The 20,278-nt window shown below is 45.0% G+C and overlaps 1 protein-coding gene and 1 long non-coding RNA gene across 3 annotated transcripts in view; one reads left to right on the top strand and one right to left on the bottom strand.

Annotated features, from left to right (window-relative positions):
- Window positions 1–42: 42 nt before the first annotated feature.
- LOC309667317 lies at window positions 43–2,550 on the top strand. 2 transcript variants are annotated; one of them, XR_014267698.1, is made up of 3 exons: window positions 43–129; window positions 478–574; window positions 1,588–2,550. It is a non-coding gene; the product is annotated as an uncharacterized lncRNA (long non-coding RNA). The 2 variants fall into 2 exon arrangements; XR_014267699.1 differs by having other exon boundaries at window positions 478–686.
- A 95-nt stretch (window positions 2,551–2,645) lies between these two features.
- Window positions 2,646–20,278, bottom strand: part of PDE10A (phosphodiesterase 10A) — a 307,742-nt gene continuing 290,109 nt past the window's right edge. Inside the window, 1 exon segment of the mRNA XM_082475548.1 lies at window positions 2,646–18,858. Coding sequence (XP_082331674.1) covers window positions 18,741–18,858 — 118 coding nt within the window. The 3' untranslated portion in view covers window positions 2,646–18,740.

Genomic DNA, 20,278 nt, shown 5'->3' with positions numbered 1-20,278 from the left:
TTCTTGAACAGGGAGTACTAGGTTTGCTTGCCTGTTTTCCTTTTTAAAATAAAACCCCTTTTGTGATGTGAAAAACATCAAAATGCCCTCACACTCTTTAATTCATTTCCAAAGCCCAGGAAGCCAAAGGTAAGTGGCCTTTCGTTGGGCATCTTCTATGGAGATGTACAGATTGTACAGTGCACGACCCATCCAACTGTACCTGGAGTTCTAGTGCATAGTAGGTGCCAGTCTCTAAATGATCATTTAGTCATTTTAGTGTTATTATCCACGAAGTTCCTAGTAGGGAATTGAGATCATGTGAGGTAAAGCAACCTGCCGGAGATCAGTTAGCAGGAAACAAAAGCATGTAAATTCACGTTTGGCTGCAAAGTCGGTGCTTTTTCCTCAGGCTACCCCATATGTCAAGGGAGGAAACTCTAAAACCCTCTAAAATTCTTATCTTTGAAAACTGTATTCGATTTAAATTTCTTCCAGGCAGAGAGAATTCAGTGCAGTGGAATGCTGGCTCCTCTGCTCTCAGGAGAGGTCACTCTGAGCAGCCCTCACTACTCACCAGCTCCAGATGACAAAGGTGACAAATCTGACCTTCCAGAATTGTGAGGATGAAGTCAGTGCCTGTGAAAGATTCAGGGCACGTCGTATTTTTCCTTTCTTTCCACTGATGCTGGCCGGACACTTTAAATGTGAGCCTTTCTGAAACCATGAAGTTGTCGTGACCCTAGCAGGCTCAGACGGCTCCCTAATCAGGTGTATTTGAATTTAACCTGGAAAAAGATAACGAAAGTGTTTACTGATCTTCTCTCTCCAACGTTCACAGTATTTAGGCATCCAACCATAACGAGAAATGCTGGCAGGAAATGCCCACATTACACGAGGCTAGCTAAGCATTGACCCAGGAGAGGAAAGTTCCCGCCTTCAGTTAATTATAAATTAAGAGCAAACGTGTGGCAATCCAGGTTGCCGTGTTACCAGCTACTGGAGATGAAACAGTGCTTAGTGGTTTAGTAAAATGGCGGATTGTTTTTGTAGACAGAGCACTGCACCTTTTCCACCCTGTAGGGGCAGGCAGTCAGGTGGCAGAGGTGTCCCCCCTCCGCCCCACAGGCAGGCTGAAGCGACAGGGCTCCGAGGCCGTGGTAGAGACAGCTGGGGGCGGGGGTCAGCCCCGGCTGGTGGGCGGTCTCCAGGTTCAGCCAGGGCTCATTCTTCGTGGACATGCACAGTCTTGGTTTAGATCAGAAAGAAAATGATCCATTTGTCCCCAAGACCTAAGTTTCTCCCAAGTCAGGTCTTATGGACACACATACAGTAAATTAACCTACCCCTTAACACACTACAGTTCAGGGAGTCGTTGGTCAAATCAAAAGCGAGCCTTAAAAGCCCACCTGCGGCTCTCCGATTGCTAAATATTTCAACGAAGTGTCTGAAGCAGAAATGTATTTAAGTATTACGTTATGGGCTCCACGAACGGATCTGCCAGAACCACAGGGGTCTTCCTGGAGGCCAGATGTCTGTGTAGGAATCAACAAGGGCTCACCTCGCAGTTATTTCTACCGGGATGGATGGTGCTATTTTGCGTTTCAGCTCTAGGTGGCGCTGGAGCACATCTTAAAACACGACGGAGCGCAGGTGCGAGGCAGCCGTCCCAGCTCGTGTCGGCGCGTCCTCCAACCTACTCCGCGTCCAGAAAGAAAAAGAATGTCGTCCGCTCTTGTCACTTTGCCAGGACTGCAGAGATGCACGATTTATTCCCTGAAGATGCAGAGTGGAGAAGAGACAGGCAACCTAGGGGTCAGACGCGGTGATCTGAGCGCTGCGGAGACCAGAGGAAACGGCGCAGAGGAGGGGGTGGTCGGAGGGCCCCAGGCTGAAGTGCGGGGGGCGGGAGGAGAGCCTCGGGGGGGTCAGAACAGCCAACGGCTTGGAAAGGCAAGTGGTCAAAAATAAACATTTTCCGTTACTAGAATTCATTGAGCAGAAATGGGCAAAGTTGAACCGACTTGTTAACCATCTCTGTGGCCTCTCAGCTCTGGGGGCGTGAAACGGAGACGCGTAGAGGGAATTTGAGGGTAGACGGAAATTACACGCCAGCCCGAGGCGGGAAGATGCGGAAACGTAGGGACGCTGAGAGCGGCCGGGTGCACGGGTGCAGCGTCAAGAGGAAAATTCAGTTTGGTCCCCAAGATGGCAAGGAGTTGTTGGAAGAGTTTACACAGTAGACAGGTGCGCACAGGTTTCCGTTGGAGAAGAATAACTCTGGTGCTGTATTGGAGACGGTGACGGGGCAGTAGTAAGAGTCAGGACGGGCGTTTCCAGGTCCACACACTGAAAGGAGGGCTGGCTGCAAGTCCGCCCCCATCCCACCCCCTCCTGACGTGGTGGAAGGAAAGTCTCGCCCATCAAAGGCCCACAGCGCGGGGTTTTGCGCTGCCTTGCCTGCTGGCCTTTTTGGGGTCCGCACCCCACTTGTGGGTCTTCCCCTCTGCCCCTGCCCTTCTCTCCTTCTCCCTCCCTCCCTCCGCCTGATGGAACATTTCCATCGGGAAAACAAATGTGCTCTTGTTTTCTCCAATCTTAAAAATATATAAAAGCAAACCTTTGCTGTGACTCCACTTCTTTCTAAGGCAAAGGCGCCCTCGCATTTATTATTACTTTTTTTACCTCTTTATTGGAGTACTATTGCTTTACAACGGTGTGTTAGTTTCTGCTGTATAACAAAGTGAATCAGCTATAGGTATACATCTATCCCCATATCCCCTCCCTCTTGCGTCTCCCTCCCACCCTCCCTATCCCACCCCTCTAGGTGGTCACAGAGCACCGAGCTGATCTCCCTGTGCTATGCGGCTGCTTCCCACTAGCTATCTATTTTACATTTGGTAGTGTATATATGTCAATGCCACTCTCGCACTTCGTCCCAGTTTACCCTTCCCCCTCCCCGTGTCCTCAAGTCCATTCTCTACATCTGTGTCTTTATTCCTGTCCTGCCCCTAGGTTCTTCAGAACCTTTTTTTTTAGATTGTGTATATATGTGGTAGCATGTGGTATTTTTATCTTTCTGACTTACTTCGCTCTGTATGACAGATTCTAGGTCCATCCACCTCACTACAGATAACTCAGCTGCGCTTCCTTTTATGGCTGTTGTTGACGGGACAGGTGGTAGTGAGAGAACATCGCAGGCAGGGCAGTGGACTCCCTGCTGGGCTGGGACGATGCAGCCGGGCAGCCGCCCAGGTGACCCACACAGCCCTGTCTCCACGCAGCTCACACCTTCTCACGTGCAGCCTTGACTCTGCCCTGACGGTGCTTTTCTGCAGCATCACTTTATTTTTAAGTAGTATTTGAGGGCAAAGTTACTACAAGACCCCAAAAGGTTGGAAATGTGCTGTACACCTTAAACGTACACAGTGCTAAATGCCCATTATATCCCAGTATAACTGAAGGAAAATTATTTTTAAAAGTGCCTGATGGTCAAAGGCTGGTCGAGTCTTCCTGACATCACCTCACAGATCCCTGCCTCCCCTCTCCCTTAGAAGGACCGCTGTGATCCTGGGCTCAGGGGACAGCGCAGGCCGTGCCCTCTGGCTAAGGTCAGCTGCCCAGCCGTCTTCCTTCCACGTGCAACCTCACTTCCTCTTGGCCGAGGAATCTGCCCCCAGAGGAGGTGACACTTGGCCTGAGACCCCGCGTGCCACACCCAGAGCCAGAGGAAGAGGCTTCTGGCGTCGGGAGCGGAACGGGAGGTGAGGCTCCCTCCAGGTAGAGGTGAAACCCAGGCTCCCAACCCAAGTCTCTGTCGGGCAGCAGAGGGAGGGTGGGAGCCAGAGCAGGCGCTGCAGATGGTGCTGCCCTGGGCTGCGATGGGCTTTGTTTGTTTGATGTTGTACGACTGGCGAGATGTGAGCATGGCTAAGGAAAGGGCCGTGGAGAAGGGAAGGTTGAGAACCTTCTGACCTGGGGCATTCAATTCCACAACCCGGTACACGTCTGAAAGGTACAAGGACCCTCCCAAGGGACGCAGGCAGACCCGGGGGAAGACAGTCTCTGTCGCTACAGGAAACAAAGCATCCGGATGTCTCCCTACACGGCCGGTTTCTTACTCATCCTCTGCATCGCTGGTTTTTCATTGGGATAAAGAGTTGCTCACCTTTAAAGATAATCATGGTGGCCCGTGGGTTCCCAAAAACAAACCCAGAGATGGTGGTGATTGCACCGCTGGGAACCGGCTGCTTTTGCCCGCTTGACAAGCCTTAGGAATCTGGCAGAGTCCCCTGGGTTTTGAGAGCCAGTGAGAAGGCCTCCTGGGGAAGGCAGATCGGGTGCAGAAGAGGAGGGCTCTTCCTTCTGTTCGTCCAATGGGCATTTTCCCAGCAATGTGGCAGAGAAAAGTGGGGGAACACTGTTGCTCTCATAAGAAATCAAGCCAGAGTTTACATCAATATAAGAAAAATATGTCTAAGTGATATTTTAGAGTTGAGATGGAGTCTGGTTCCAGGTGCAGCTCTGCAGCCAGGAGCCCAGGCTGTCACCAGCCCGCCTGGCAGGGCGCAGAGCTCCCGGCTCCTGGCCAAGTGATGGGGCCCTGGACCACCCCGTGCCTGTTTGCCACCTTCTCCATCCTGCGCGAGACGCACCTGACGGATAGTCTGAGCCAGTGCTGAGAGGGGTTTACGCTCAGCATCTGGGGGAGTGGGAGTGTCTGCACCCATTCTATCCTTCCAGCAGCCCCCGAAGTTATTTCATCACAGACCTTTTTTTCTTCAAGGTTCCACTCTATGCAACATGCTTTGAGAAATGCTAAATGAACTTCTTTCGTAAAGCATCTTTTTCCTTAAACGGAGTGGCACCCACAGCTGTTTCTCTGGTTTTGGTGGTGGGATTGGGGGCCTTGCAGGGTAATTTACAGCCATAGAATCTGTGCTCTGTCCTCCAGATTTCTCAGTTCTTGGGGAGGTTTGTGATGCAGGCAGAGAGCTGACCTTGTATGGAGTGACTCTCCTTTCTTGTTCTCAGTGTGTGTTTTGGAAACCTCATTTCATTGGAGGAAGTGTGCTCAGGGGAGAAGAAAAGAAAAGAGCCTTTGTGGGGTGGGGATGGAGTGGGTAGTAGAACAGAAAGAGGAGGGTCCAAGGCCTCGAGAGGAGATGTAGGTGGGGCTCCTCCAGTGGCACCTCATCTCTCATAGCGTCCGAAGAGCAGGACATCAGAGTGGACCCCCAGATATCCAGGGTGGACCCCATCTCAGAAGGACCTTGCACCAATCCTGCTCTCCAGCTGCCCTGGACAAGGGCACGTCCTCAGGACCCAGTGTGGAGCCCAGCAGAGAGGCCGCCCTGCCCAGACCTGGGGGCTCTCACACGACTTTGAGGAGGTCACCCGTGATAAATGGGGTGATGTTCCCATCAGCTGGCGGGAAGGGGAATGATAAGTCAGATCTGAGTTTTGAAAATTATCACTTTTATACACCTATACTGTAGAGTAAAACTCATGCCCACTAAATGTACCATGTACTATTCTTTCAAAAAAACAACAGTAGACTAAACAACCACCCAGATTCAAATATTAACATTTTGACTTATTCACTTTATCTCTCCATCATTTTTGCTGACATTTCTGAGAATCGGTAGTAGACATCCCAAGTTTTAGCCCTAAATACTACAGCACCCGCCTTCTCCTCCATAACCACAGGACACTATCACACTGAAGAAAAGTAAGTCTTTGCTTTCTGTCTGCTGATACCTAGCCCGATATTCAGGTTTTCCTTAATCATCCACAAAATGTCATCCATAGCTGTATTTTCAAACAAGAATCCATACATTTAGTTGCTACCTCTTTCTTTAAACAGCTTTGATATATAATTTACATAGTGTACAATTCACTCATTTAATGTTTACAATTTGATGGTTTCTAGTATAGTCACAGAGTTGTGCTTTTTTCACCTAAAACGGTCACACTTTTCCATTTTTTTAATGACAGTGGCCCTTTGAGAAGACCAGACCAGTTGTCTCATACACTGCCTACTTTGAGGTGTGCCTGGTTATTTCTTTTGTGCTGCGGTTGTTTTGTGCTGCCTGTCTTATATCACCTACAAAGTGGAGGTGAGTCTAAGGCCCAAGTATATTTAAGTCAAAACATCTTGGTACGTAAGAGTCCTTCACGGGTGGTGATCTGTACTTTCCACTATTAGTAATGTAAAATTTGATCACTGCATGGAGGGGGCGACCACAGTATCTTGTTATCGTGGTGATGGGTTTTCCCTTTGTGATCAGCAAGGATGCTGCCAGGTAATGCTTTGAGGTCATGAAGCTGCCCAGTTTCCAAGAATCTTTCGCATCCGTGGATACTCCTTGCCCAGATCAATTAGCTCTGAGGGGTTGCAAATGGTTATTTCCACTGTCATGTCATCCACACTGATGAGATGCAATTCTGTAAAAAGGGCTTTCCCTCATCAATTTGGAATCTCATCTCCTAAAGAGGGAAGTATTTTATTCTTACCTTTGATTGCCTCTGTTCAAGAAAGGAGTTGGTGTAGTGGTCACCTCCAAAACTGCCTATTGGATTTATTCCTTCTTTTTGTTTTGAGGAGCATTCTGGACTTGTAGGTTTTTCTTTATGCAATGTAACATAATCAATTACACATTTTTTCATAAGTTTTATTGAAATATAATTAACATACCATAAGATTCACTCTTTTAAAGTGTCTATTCAGTGGTTAGTGCTACATTCACATTTCAGTGGTTTACAGTATGTTCACAAAATCGCGCAGCCATCACCACTGTCTATTTTGAGGACAGTTTTTTTTGTCATCACAGAAAGGAACCCTCTACACACTAGCATCATGCCTCATCTTCATGCCCCCCCAGCCCCTGGTAACCACTGACCTAGTTTTCTGTCTCTATGAATTCACCTCCTCTGAACATTTTATATAAATGAAGTCATACTGTGTGTGGTCTTTTATGACTGCCTTCTTTCACTTAACATAATGTTTTCAAGGTTTCACCCATGTTGTAGCAGGTGTCAGTGCTTCATTCCTTTTCATGACTCAATAATTTTCCATTGGGTGGAAGGACCACCTTTGAGTATACACTCACCAGTTAACAGACATTGGGTTTGTTTCCACTTTTTGAATATTATGAGTAATGCTGCTGTGAACATTTGTGTACAAGGTATTGTATGAGTAAGTTTTTATTTTTCTTGAATATGTAACTAGGGGAGGCATAGCTGGGTTATATGGAAACTCTAAGTTGAACATGTTGAGGAATGGCCAAACTGTTTTCCGAAGTGGTGACACCATTTTACATTCCCACAAGCAATGTGTGATAGCTGTAGTTTCTCTACATCTTTGCCAAAAACTTGGTATTGTCTGTCTTTTTTGTTTTTGCCATTGCAGTAGCAGTGACATGGTATGCTATTGTGCTTTTGGTTTGTATTTCCCGAATAACGAATGATGTAGAACAACTTTGCATGTGCTTATCGGCCATTTGTATACCTTCTTTGGAGAAACGTCTATTCAAATCCTTTGTCTATTTTGAAATTGGATTGTTGTTTTATTGTTGAAAGAGTTTTTTATATATTTTGGACACAAGTCCCTTATCACATCTATGATTTGCAAATATTTTCTTCCATTTTAGGGAGTTGTCTTTTCACTTTTGTCACTTTTTGTCCTTTGAAGCACAAATATTTTTAATGTTATCAAAGTCTGGTTGATCTATTTGTTTTACCGCTGACAGTTTTGGTGTCATATCTAAGCAACTGTCAGCTACCCCAGGGTCACTTGATCAGGAATCTGCTAAAATGCCATCTCATTAGAGACATCCACCGCGATCCCTCACCTCCTGCCCTGCTTTTCTCCATCACAGCTGTCCCCATTAGACACGTTATGTACCAGCTGGCTTGCTCGCTTCTCATCCGTCGTTCCACACTTGCATGTACACTCCTTGAAAGCAGTGTTTCTCTTGTTTTCCTTCATGGCTGGATGCTCAGTGCCTGGGGCAGAGCCAGACTCGCGGTCGGAATTCAGCACCGCCGGGGAAATGACAGCAAAGCTGGCCGAGCGCCCGAGTGGCAGCACCGCTGGCCAAAGCCTCCGGAGCAGGGGCACGGGAAGCTGGATTCTGCAGAGCATGTTGGAGGGATGCAAAAGGGCCAAAGCAAAAGGCAGCACACACATAAAGAGCAGAGATCCAAGGAGGACTTTGCGAGCTGGAGAGCTATTTACAAGTAACAGTAAGCGCCCTGATAGAAGAAAGCACCGTCTTGCTGTGAGGGTCTGTGTTACGTGGCAATGCCTGAGCTGCGGGGACCAGATGTTTGGCTGAACAGAAGTCTCGGCGCATCTGGGAGGCTGTCGCTGGATCAGATGAGCACTGGAATCAGTATAGCCTCAAGCGGATCGCCCTCCCTAGTGGGGGTGGCCCCATCCAAGCGGGGGCTGGAACAGACAGAAGGCAGGGGTGGTGGGGTTGCTCGCTCTGCCTGACCCTGAGCCCGGACGCTGGTCTTCTCCTGCCCCTGGAATGAGACTCACACCATCGCTGCTCCTGGCTCTGAGGTCGTAGGACTCAGACTAGAATGTAGAAGCTAAGCCACCAGCTCCCCTGGGTCCCCAGCTTGCAGGTGGCAGATGGTGGGGCTTGTCAGCCTCCGTAATTGCGTGAGCCAATCCCTCGTAATAAATGCCTCTGTGTGTGTGTGTGTGTGTGTGTGTGTGTTAGGGTCCTACACAGAAACAGAGCCAGCGGGATATATATAGACACTCGTACGTACGTAGAGACACGTGTAGGCATATAGCCCATTGGCTCTGCTTGTCTGGGGAGCCCTGACTCATACTCCTGGGTTGACTCAGTTGGACCGTGAATGTTAATAGGATATTGAATAAAAGTAGCACTTTTATTCTGAAAGAGAAGCAACGTTTACAAAGGGAATTTTAACACTTCCCTTAGTGAGGAAACGCCGCCTTGGTGATAGCGCCGCATTGTGATTCGTCAACACTGTGATGCACAGACGCACGTGTTCACTCTAGTAAGTTCCATGTCACTCTCAGGCCGATGCTGGCAAAGTAGAAGTTAAATAAATCTCTAAACTGTTGGAACGAAGAATTTGAAACCCAGATTAAGCTATATCAATATAGCAAAGACACATTTCACTGGCCCTGAATTCAGTGAAAAAAAAATGTAGCTCTTTTTCTAGAACTGTATTTAACTTGCCTTGATTTCCTAATGTGTCCAATGTGGAAACTGAATTCAGGCATGATCGGGTCAGTTGTACTAAACTTACTGTGTCCTGAAGTCCCTTGGGTTTTAAATCAGTCAAATTAAAAGCCTGTCTCCCTGCCCCATTCCACCTGATTCTGGGTGTGGCCGCAGGGAGACCGCAGTACCGGGGCGGGTGCTGTCGTGCCGGCTCAGGAGCGGCTGTGCTGGGTTGTTGCCTGGTGGGGGGCGAGGGGGCGGCTCTGGCGCTCTGTCCTGCCTGGTCCTTGCCCATCTGTCCTCAGTGATGTCCCCTGAGCCAGTCTGTGCTCCTCCGGCTGGCTTCCCGGAGGCAGTGTCCCTCCCCCTTACCCCCAACCACTCAGCACGTGCTGCCGTCACAGGCAGGAGGTCCGTAGGGCTGTGACCCCCAGAGCGGGGCTGTGACCCCCAGAGCGGGGCTGTGACCCCCAGAGCAGGGCTTCAGCTGCAACCTGCACCCACTCTCCGAGCTCTAGGAGAAAAGTGGGCGCCAGGATCCTGTCGACCAGATTCCACAGGACAGGTCCGGGGTGAATCCCCCCCGTATGGTTCTCACCTGGTGGATACGGCACGCTGACACCTCGACAGCTTTCTTCCCCACAGTCCGTCCTCCCCGGGGCCGTGCGACCCTCAGTACCGGGACAGAACGGTCTGGAGACAGCTCTTTGCAGCCGGATTGTCAGCTTATAAACACCCATAGAAGCGTTTCTCTTAAGACTTCATCCGAGTTTCCCCCTGTGATTCTGCAACTCAGCAGCTGAGCGCGGTTTCTCCCCTTTGAGTCCCTGTTCAGGCCCTCACCGAGGAAGGGCAGGGAGGGAGGCTTGCTTATAAAGCACCAGGTGCTCTGGGGCCGGTCTTCACTGGCGCCTCCAAGGTTCCATGTGTCTACATTAGTCAAGAGGCACCTTTACCGGCAGGCAGTGAGGCCAGGCTCACCGAGGACAGCAGGGTGCTTGCGTGTGGGTCTCTGGACCTGGACTAAGCTAGCCTGCTTTCTCTTTCATCAGCTATTTAACTTCCTTGGGTTTCATTTTCCTCACCTTTAAATGGGGGCAATAGCATGCATAATTTATAGAATTGTCGAACACTGAGTTGATACAAGTAGTACCTAGAGGGCCAGGCGCATAGTAAGTGCTCAATGTATGTTAACCTCTGTTACTTCCGTCCGGGCGTGGGGTGCAGCCCTGTCCCGAGCGAGCACAGTCAGGAGGGAGCAGATCACTGAGCGGAACAGAGATTCCTGAACAGACGAGGGAACCCTCGTGCCGCTAAGGATGCGCTCAGCAGAAGCCAGAGGGAGGTTGTTCCAAGAGAGTCCATTACGGGGCGTGTTCGTGAAAGGACATGTGGGAGGAGCCAAGAACAGGTGGGCCTCGGTATGACAGAGCCACAGAGACGGGCGGTGTAGGCGATGCACCCAGAGTGCCAGCTGATGAACCCCGACAGCTGGTTCCCTAGTAAGTACAGGCCCAGCAGAAGGCCACTGGCAAATTTCTACGGGAGGATATTGAGAATTGCACAGGCTCCTGAGCCAAGTTATACTGTTTTAAATGAGACTAGGTTAAGCACAAGGAGGCCAGAGAGAGTCCAGATAGGTAATTGAAAGGTGGTCCGATAAAAGAGGAAGTGGAGCTATCTGTGTGGCTGCAAGTACAGAACTAGCGTCTCGGAAGAAAAATCATAAGGCTACAGATTTCAGGACAACTTTAGCAAAAGCTCTCTGGCAGCCAGAGCTGTCAGGCAATGGTCTGGTTTGCATTATGGGAACGTGTCCTCCACCCCTGGAGCGGTGTCCACTTGGAGGACCATCTACCAGAGGTGGCGAGTAAGTGACCTCGAGTTGCTGGTGGAAGGTCAAACCAGTGACCCTCAAGTCCGAACTCTGACAGTCATAGTTTCACACGGACAGAATTCAGTTACCAGGAAGGCTTAGGAAACAGGTGTTTTGATGCATGCCCTCTTTAGTTACTGCCAAGTTAAGCAGGTAAATGTTATTTTCTTAACATATATTAATATAATAATGTATCTTAGTCATTCTGTGTGTTAAGATGTTTGACTTTTTTCTTGATGACTGAGCATTTACCATATTCTAAGAATATCATTCTGAGCAAGAATTCTCCCTAATTAATGACACGGACATCAACAAGGCCGACATTATCAAAATGTATACCGTTACCAAATAAACATTTGGAAGTTGGTGTTTCAAATAAATGCCTGGTTTTATCTTCTAGTCGCTTTCCTTTCTCCCCTCAACATCATTTGAGGAAAAATCTCAACCGGCTCCCTTTTACGTGACGGTGGGAGAGGGGCGCGGGGAGGGCGGAGAGGGATGCAGGAACAGCTTATGGAGGCTTCTGTTTCATCAGGCTCCAGTGTCCTCTTGCCAACCGCATCATTTGTGTATTATTTGGAAGATTTAAAAAAACGTCTTGTTAAATACGTGAGATTCTCAGGTCAAAAAATATGCAGTTTCCCTTTAGTCTCTCCCAGAACTGGGCCTCTGAAAACAGTCATCACAGGAGGGGACAAGGGCACAGCAAGTCACAGCAAGGTGACAGAAGGCCTCGGGGAAGGAAGACTTGTGTCCTGCCCTTGACTCCCAGCCGCCCCTCCCTGCACTTCCCGGAACATCAGGCGCCCGACACACTTGCTGAATAAATGTTTGCTTAATAGTGTTGTGTTTTTAGGGTTCCTTTGGTGTGGAAATAGCTCTTGGTTATGGTAAGTCTGATGGAAAAGTCAAACCTGTGCAATAAAGATAAGGGCTCAAATTCAGATCAGCTTTACAGAGAACCAACCTGCAAGCTCAATGACCAAATAAGTTTCTGGAGATATTAGCTCATGAAATTTATTTTTAACACAGTAAACATTTGACACAGTTTCACAGGAAATGAATATTTAACAAAAATCCTGTCCACAACATGCACAGTGCTGTGTGCTCAGAGAGCCGTCCGTTAATAAGAGTTCGGTGTGCAGAATTCCATTTTAAGGTCTTTCTACATTCGTCGAATTAACAAGGCCGTGGACACCCATGTTTAACAATGCCACAAGTCTTTATTCCAGGAAACATTTATTTCATTGACTCCCAAATGTAGCTCTAATATGTTTTTGGTGAGAGAGGGTCTTGGGATGCGATTCAGCTTCAACTTTCTGGTCTTAAATATTTATCATTTCCCTGCCCACCTGATGGCAAGCAGAGAGAGTCAAATAAACACCATTACTTTAAGCGGAATTTTAAAGATGAAGCCATAAGGATACTGATCACGGCTTAAAGATTATGTGAGTTTAGCTGAGAACATTTTCTTTTTTCCTAGCAGAGAGAATCCCAGCACTTAGTGTAAACACGCACGCCCCGTGGAGTCCTTCCCACTCTTAAGCCATGTGGGCTTGGACTGGTCCTGGGAGCCCTGCCAGTGGGGAAGCTGTTTCAGGAAGCAGCCTTGGCACTGGGGCTCATGAGTTTTGTAACATGAAGCACTCTTTCTAAAAGACCACACTTTTCCCAAAGAGTCTTTTCACTTTTAAAATTACACAGTGGAGTTAATACAAATCATCGTGTAAAATTGAACGTTTTATGTTGTCTCATCTTTTCTGCCAGGAAATGGCTGAAGCAAACATACCACGTTGCTCCAACGTGAACTCAGTCTCTCCTCTGTAGACAAGGCCTGGAGAGTTTGCACATGAACTTTTATGAAGCTGCAAATATCTCTTACCTTCCCCACACGTGAGAACAAATGATAAACGTGAAAGGTGATATTTTAAAAACTCTTGTATTCAATTATTCACACCGAAGGACAGCCATTAAAATTATGAACATCTCTACATATATTTCATGTATCATACATATATATATACTTTAAATGTATAATTACATATCAACAAAGGTTTCTTGCTGCTCTAAGCATGTAAGTAAAACAAAGATTTTGCAAAGTAACACCCATATATGCATATATACTGGCTGTTTGAATTATGAATTTATTTACAACTTGCCTAGGTTATAATCAATGATTATTGTTATATTATACAAACATGACAGTAAAGGTTTCTTTTAAATACAAAGACTGCAAATGAATACATGAAAAAATTACACACATGTACAATATTTATAAGTTATAAATGCAAAGTTAAGACCTCTTTAAATTATTGCACTTGTGCATTTTACAAAGTTTTTATATGTCGTACATATAAAATATTTTTAAATTTATAACTTATTAACTGTAATGAAGTTGGATATTAACTCAAAATTCCTTCTCCTTCCAAAAGTGAGCCCAGTAAAACTTTGGATACAGATCCATCGACTCTACAAGTCAGCTTATTATGAGCATTGTATTTTTGACAGCTTGTAACCTGTATTCCACTCCAGCAGCTTCTGGTCAGCAAGGAGATTGTCACCAGCAAACTCTTAGTTGCCTTGGCTAGGCAGGGATAGAGGATCTCCTTTGTTCATAAGGACTTGTTAAAAAAAAAAAAAGTCACCTCTTCTTTTCAGAAAGAGTCAAGATGCTGCATTTCTACAAATTTTGGTAACTGTTTCACAGTGTTCTGGGCACGCACACTTTTTCCAGTGGGTCACTGGGTGGGTTCTGGTGAATAGGTGGGGGTCGTGGTATAGAAACACCTTCTACAACTACATCTACTCTCAGTGTGCACACTAAGTGAATATAAAGGGCATACACCATACAACAGGTCATATGGAAAAGAGTGTTCCCATATGTCGTTTACACAGTATATTTGAGATACGGCACAAGACTGGGAACTAAAGAAAAAAAAAAGCTGCAATGCCCAGGATAGGATGATATTTTAGGTGGGCTAGGGTACTGGATAACACACTTTTAAAACTTATCCTGCAATAGGAATAAAACCTTTCCACTTAAGCTTCAGTGAATGTACGTTTCCTCAAAAATATTAGCTGAAACTTGATGTGTGAAAACCGACTACCCTAATTGGCAAGTGTGATCTGGCTGGAAGTTTCGGCCTGGGTCCTGGGGTAACGCTAATCCGTGCCCAGCAGGGGTACACGCAGGTCTGCACCCTCTCAGGGCGGTCAGCTCTGCAGGACCTTCCACTGTCAGTCAGAGAAGGGAAAACCTTAGAGTTCGGATGAAGGTGGTAATGCTTCTTTGGATTTCAAACGTGTTTCTTGTCTTTCACTTTGTCCCATCTTTTCAATTTAGAACCAGAACAGCATCAAAACTGTTTTCTTCCTTTTTTTCTATTCTTATCATCACATAAATGTATCTAGTGCTTCAGACAACCAAAATATCCAGTAAAAAAAAAAAAAAAAAAGACAAAAAACAAAAAGTGTAAGCACTGCATTGGGTATCACTAATTTAAACTTAAGTGTTTAAAGAAATTGGCAAAATGTGTATCAGGATAAATACTTAATGCAAAGGTAAAAATATACTAGCCATGCTCTACAGACAAGCCTGGGGAAACCATCACTGACAGCATACTAGGCTAATTTATATTTTACAGTGATTTTAAAATCAGATTAATACTTGCAATAGAAGGGATACACTAAGGTGACTAAATGAATATGTTTTTAAAGAATTAAATCCCGAATAAAATCAGCAAAGTGTAGAAAGCAAATACATTTGAAATATACAAAGATAGAAGTGATTTTCAAAATCTAAATCATGCATATGTACCTGAAAAACCCAACAAAATCACATCATAATCAGTGTCACAGCTCTTGGAAGTTCTTGCAAAAAAGACTGAATCTGAACAGTTCATCGGTTATGGTCACAAGGGTGACTGTGAATGAAATAAAATAAGGGATAGAAAGCTGATAAGGAGAGAATGCTCCTAACTCATTCCACTTGATAAAATTAACCATGGATGTGTCCCTTGAAATGTTCTTAATTATAGTTAAGCAAGAAAGCAAAACAATGAATATATGAATGAAGAAGTAAAATTACAGAATTTAAAATAAAGGCACAGGCCAAGGCATGGTGAATCACTTAGTCCTATTAAAACTCAGACCTTACTCTGGGTTAAAAGACCAGCAACATAATACTCAAAACTAAATCTATTAAGCAATCCAGGAAGCTAAGGATTTATGCATCTATGTGTATCGTGTACAAACATAGCTACTGTGCTTGAATATACCAAGAAAGCAAAATTCACTGAGGTTGATTGCATAAAATAAAGAAAGCATAATATCTGAAAAGCATGCTGAAAAGAGGAAACCTACACTGAACAAATCTAGTTCTGAATTAGCTCTGTTTTTGCTGCCGTGAGAACAAGTCACCCCGAGCAGCACCGTGATTGTCTGCACAGATGCTTTTCCATTGAGAGAAGAGTCAGGATGGAGGACAACCGCGTGTGACTAATTCAAAACCTGGTCTCTCTTCCAACATTGGTTTCTCACGTGCTTCTTAGAAATAACTAAAGCTGGGAAATGGATCACAATTCCTGCCCTAGCAAAAGGGTCATTTTTGAGAATTCCTTTCCACATTAATTGCATTTAAGATTTTCTATTTAATTAAATCACAACTAGTAATTAATCAGATACTTGCATTTTTTAGAATTTTATTCCGCTGCCCGAGTTCAATGGTTCACGTTGTTAGCATGCATTTCCAAGAAAATTTCTAGTTAAAAAATATATTCGCTATCTCTGAATGGAATAATTGCATTTGATGATAAAACTGTATCTATTATAAATCAGCACAACCAATAAAAAACTTTGCAAATCAAATATTCTACATATACTCACAGCTGGTTACCAAATTTATACTGAACAGGGAAACTTTGACCCAATATAAAATATCACTTTAATGAGAAACTCATCAAAACTTTTGGCGATAAAAACCATCTGCCCTTTAAAGAAAAAATCTGGGGAAAAGACGAAACAGAGCTCAAAAGCGTGTCTGCTAAATAAATCTGCCGAGATACAAAATACTCCTAACTGTGTGTTTTCCAAAACAGATTGTTAACTAAATATCACTGCATCTGAGGCCCTTTCATTTTAGGTAAATCTATGATTCCTAAGTCAATCTTACACATGGTAAAAGTAATAGTAACAGTTTACATTAGAATACAGTCCTTTGTTCAAACTTTGTTTCTATTATGACTATTTCACAAGAAATCAACCAACCGATAACTCCATACACGTTTCTTTGGGAAACTACTGCTCAAAGTACAGGTCACATAATGCAATACACCTGGGTATGCCAAAATAAGATACTTTTCTCTAATAATCATGTCAGAACAGCAACCTTAAAAATGCAAAAATAGCCATAGCATTCCCTCCCCCATGACTGTTGTCTATTTCAAGAAGCAGAATTCATGCACTCTTTTAAAATCCTTTAAATTAAACAATAGTCTTCAATGATATTTCCTGCCCCCTTGCAATTCAGTCTCCAGGTTCAGTTAGATGACCTAAGTAATTTTTGTGATTAAAGTTGAATCTCATGGGTCCAGTTTCATACATTTGGCTGTAGAAAGTTTGGATGTATGCAACTTTGTAGAATTCAGTTCTGTGAATATATTAACATGAGAAAGGACTCTTTCTGGTCAGCTCTATATCAAACCATATACATTTTCCAACATGAAAAATCACTTTTTGAAGAATGGGGCTGATTTTTACTTTTCAAAGATGTGTTTGCATCTCTCTCCCTTTCTCTCTCTCACACATATATGTGTGTGTATCTACATACATGTGTGTACCTACATGAATGTCTATGTGTGCACAGCTAAACACATCCGTGTGTGTGTGTGTGTGTATCTAGCCACAGTGGTATTCTCTCTCTTTTGTTATTTCATTTTACCTCATATTGTATAATTATAATTGCAAACGGAGGTCCATGTAAGGAAGATGGCAACTTTCAGAAGCCCATAAGGAAACTGAACACACAGGGTTAATTTTAAAATAAGAACTATGTTCATGTATAGCTAACTCTGCTGCAACACAAATAAACCATATTATAGAAACACCTGATTTCATCATTTTTGCAAAAACCAAGCTCATACGAACAACAATGTGTATAGTATTGGATGTGTAGAAGAATATTTTTAAAAATTTATTTTATTGAAAGTAATATTCCAGTTTCCTGCTTCGAGAATCGTGGATAAGCCATTTGTTACGCATCAGCCTAGCACTTCTGAGACTCTAATTCCTTCAGGTCAGGACTAGCACAGCTTCGGAGGTTACCAAGTCATTGTGCTAAAAATCTTTAAAGCAGTAATATGCACCAGAAGTGACTGGTTTATAATCCTTGTAGGAGGGGGTCCAGACTATTACTTTTGTATATTTTTTCAAAACATTTACATTGTAGAGTAATATGAGCCTACCAGAACTGATACAGGAGAGACTCTGCAGACGCAGGTGTCTCTGTAGATATTTGATCTTGAGCAGAGCAAAGAGAACAGAGATGGGCCTGGATGCAGCTGCTGAGGGCAGAGAGCTTACGAAAGACCATCCGGAGCACGAGCACGAGGGGAGGACAAACAGGAGATGGATGAGCGGCTCGCAGTGAAGACTCCAGGAGGCTGAAATGTTATGGTTTAATTGATTTTAAGAGAAATGTATGGTCTTGTAATTAAATAATTTGTAGAACAAACCTTCCACTTTGGATGTGAGTTTAAGATTTTGCAGTGACATCAAGTGAAAACATAAAAGAATCATTGTTAAAAATTCACATTTTACTTCCGTAAGACTTGTCCGTTGAAAAAACATTGTATGCCTTGCTTTTATTTTGTTCTTTATGTAAAGGGTTTAGGAAATTTGCCAAGACTACAATAAAGAAAAAAAGTAAAGAAAACAATACTCTCTGACATTTTTTGAATTGATACTTGGATTTCTGAGATTTATTATGATGTATACCTGCATCTCTTTTCAAGAGGATAGAAAATCTGCTTCCTTTAGTGTTAAATTTATTCATCTAAGCCCTTTAGTATAAGCTTAAAGAATACGCTTTAAGTCCACCTAACTTTTAATTCATGAGGCTCTGAAGAAGAATCGATTTTCCATCACTGATTGCAGAAAGGCGCTTCTTACTCTGTAACCTCGATGCCACGTGTCTGAGGCTGTCTGCTATGATTCACGCTAATTACAAGTAGGTCACACATGAACATCCACAAGAGTAACATGTAAAAGTTCCTATTTATAACCAACAACATCAAAGCAACACTGGTGTTAAAGCCAAAGTACAATATCATAATAGTACCGTTTTAACCCTCACTGGAAAGATACAGGGAAAAGTACCCCCTTCCGAATAATTGTCCGTTTCCATTAAGGCCTCAGCTATGTTAGCCCATTAGAAAAGGCCAGTTCACAAGGAGTCACTGGGGCTGCGGATTTCTGGTCCTGGCTGATCACCGTCGGCGACGCCGTACAGAGGAGGCTGGCAGGGTGCCGTCTGCTGGATGTGTTTACTTGATGGTACCTTCTTGAAGAGGTCTGCATCCCAGTTGCCAGGTGTAGGTTCCCCCCACAAAAATAAAAGGAAGAAAAGTCAAAGAAGCAAGATGAACACCTTCAGGTGGGAGGGCTCAGGGGCGCCATCAGTCATCGATCTTCACAGGCAGCCTCTCCGAGGTCCCCTGGGCCGCCGGCGGGTTCGAGATCCACACGGCACTCTCCTCCCCTCGAATCACCTTCTCCCACTGGCTCAGGTTATTCCTGGAATAAGAGATGCAGCGACAGGGGCCGTTTCAGAAAGGACTTCTGGACTCTGTCCCAACAATCATCCGCACCGTCTGGTGGCATAACTCAGCCTGATGGCTTTTGGGTGTCGTTTTGACTCTGGTGACCTTGATTCTAACCAGCTTGCAGGCTCCCAGCCTGTCCCTCGACTCGGCACCACAGCTCGGTCTCCTCAGAGGAGCCTCGGCCACCAAAGCCCCGTCCCACCAGCTCGTTTCTTAGCTGGGATTCACTGGAAAGGGGACTGAGCCAACGGGTGACCACCGAGGACACGCGGGATGGGAGGAAAGGGTGGAAGGGGGGCCGGAGCCGCAAGTTCATACACCAACGACACCTCCGGCCAGGCCTTCCCACCCCATGGGGGGAAGCGTGTGTCCCCCTGGGACGGCTCCATCCCCTTCACCCCACACGCGAGACCGGGGAGAAGCCTTATTTTGAACACCGTGCCATGTATTAGAAAGGCACCATAAGTTACACCTGCTACGAACTTTTGAAATTTCCTCGTTACGAGGTTGTATTTGTGCTCCGGTGGCCTCTAGTCTCAAACGCAGCCACACTCCCCCGCCTCCTAGTCTTCCCCTCTCAGTATCTGCAGGTCAAGGGTTCCAGCATCTTCCTCTCCTCCGAGGGTGTGAGGACTCCCGCTGCCTGACCGCCACCCTGCTGGCCCCGCTAACCTCGCAGAGGCCTCACCAACATTCCCCACCTTGCACCTTGCTTTCTCACACGCAAAGTCAAAATCAGAAGGGAACCTTAGCATTAGCAAACACAAAATTCATGCAGAGCACATCTGCTAAGATACCTCTGGACAAAAGAAACCCCTAAAAAATAACCTGAAAAATGTAACACTTTAGCTTTTGTCCTATGTCATCAGGTATCATTTTCCCAGAACCTGAAGAGATTTTTTGATATATTGGAAAAATAACACCCACTAGCTTTGTTGTGTTTCCTTGGATACAGTGATACATGATGAATCTTTCAAGTTTTAATCATATTGAAATGGCCTTTAAGGGATTATGGGGTTTAGCCAAGTCCACAGTAGCAAGAAGGCATCAAAACTGCTGAGACAGCTGAATAACAATCCCAGAGCTTGATAATAATAGCAAGTGTTCATCCTGCTGGTTCTAAATATTTAGTGCAAATATAGAGAATTTTTGGACAAAAAGAACTTCTGAGTAATGCCTGCATCGATTTTTTTTTTTTTTTTTTACAACATGTTGCTTGGATTTCGATTGATATTCTCTTTTCGCTTTGGTGGAACATTCATTTTTCCAACCTGACTCCATCAAGAATGCATCTTCACTCACACTCCAAACCATCCACATGGCTGAGCCCTTAGGGAATAAGATAATATTTTCAGAAACTAGCTACTGATTAAGGTCAGTGATGGTGCAAC

This window comes from Balaenoptera physalus (genome assembly GCF_965194825.1).
Source record: "Balaenoptera physalus genome assembly, chromosome: 9".
Taxonomy (NCBI): domain Eukaryota; kingdom Metazoa; phylum Chordata; class Mammalia; order Artiodactyla; family Balaenopteridae; genus Balaenoptera; species Balaenoptera physalus.
This window is presented reverse-complemented; position numbering and strand designations above follow the sequence as displayed.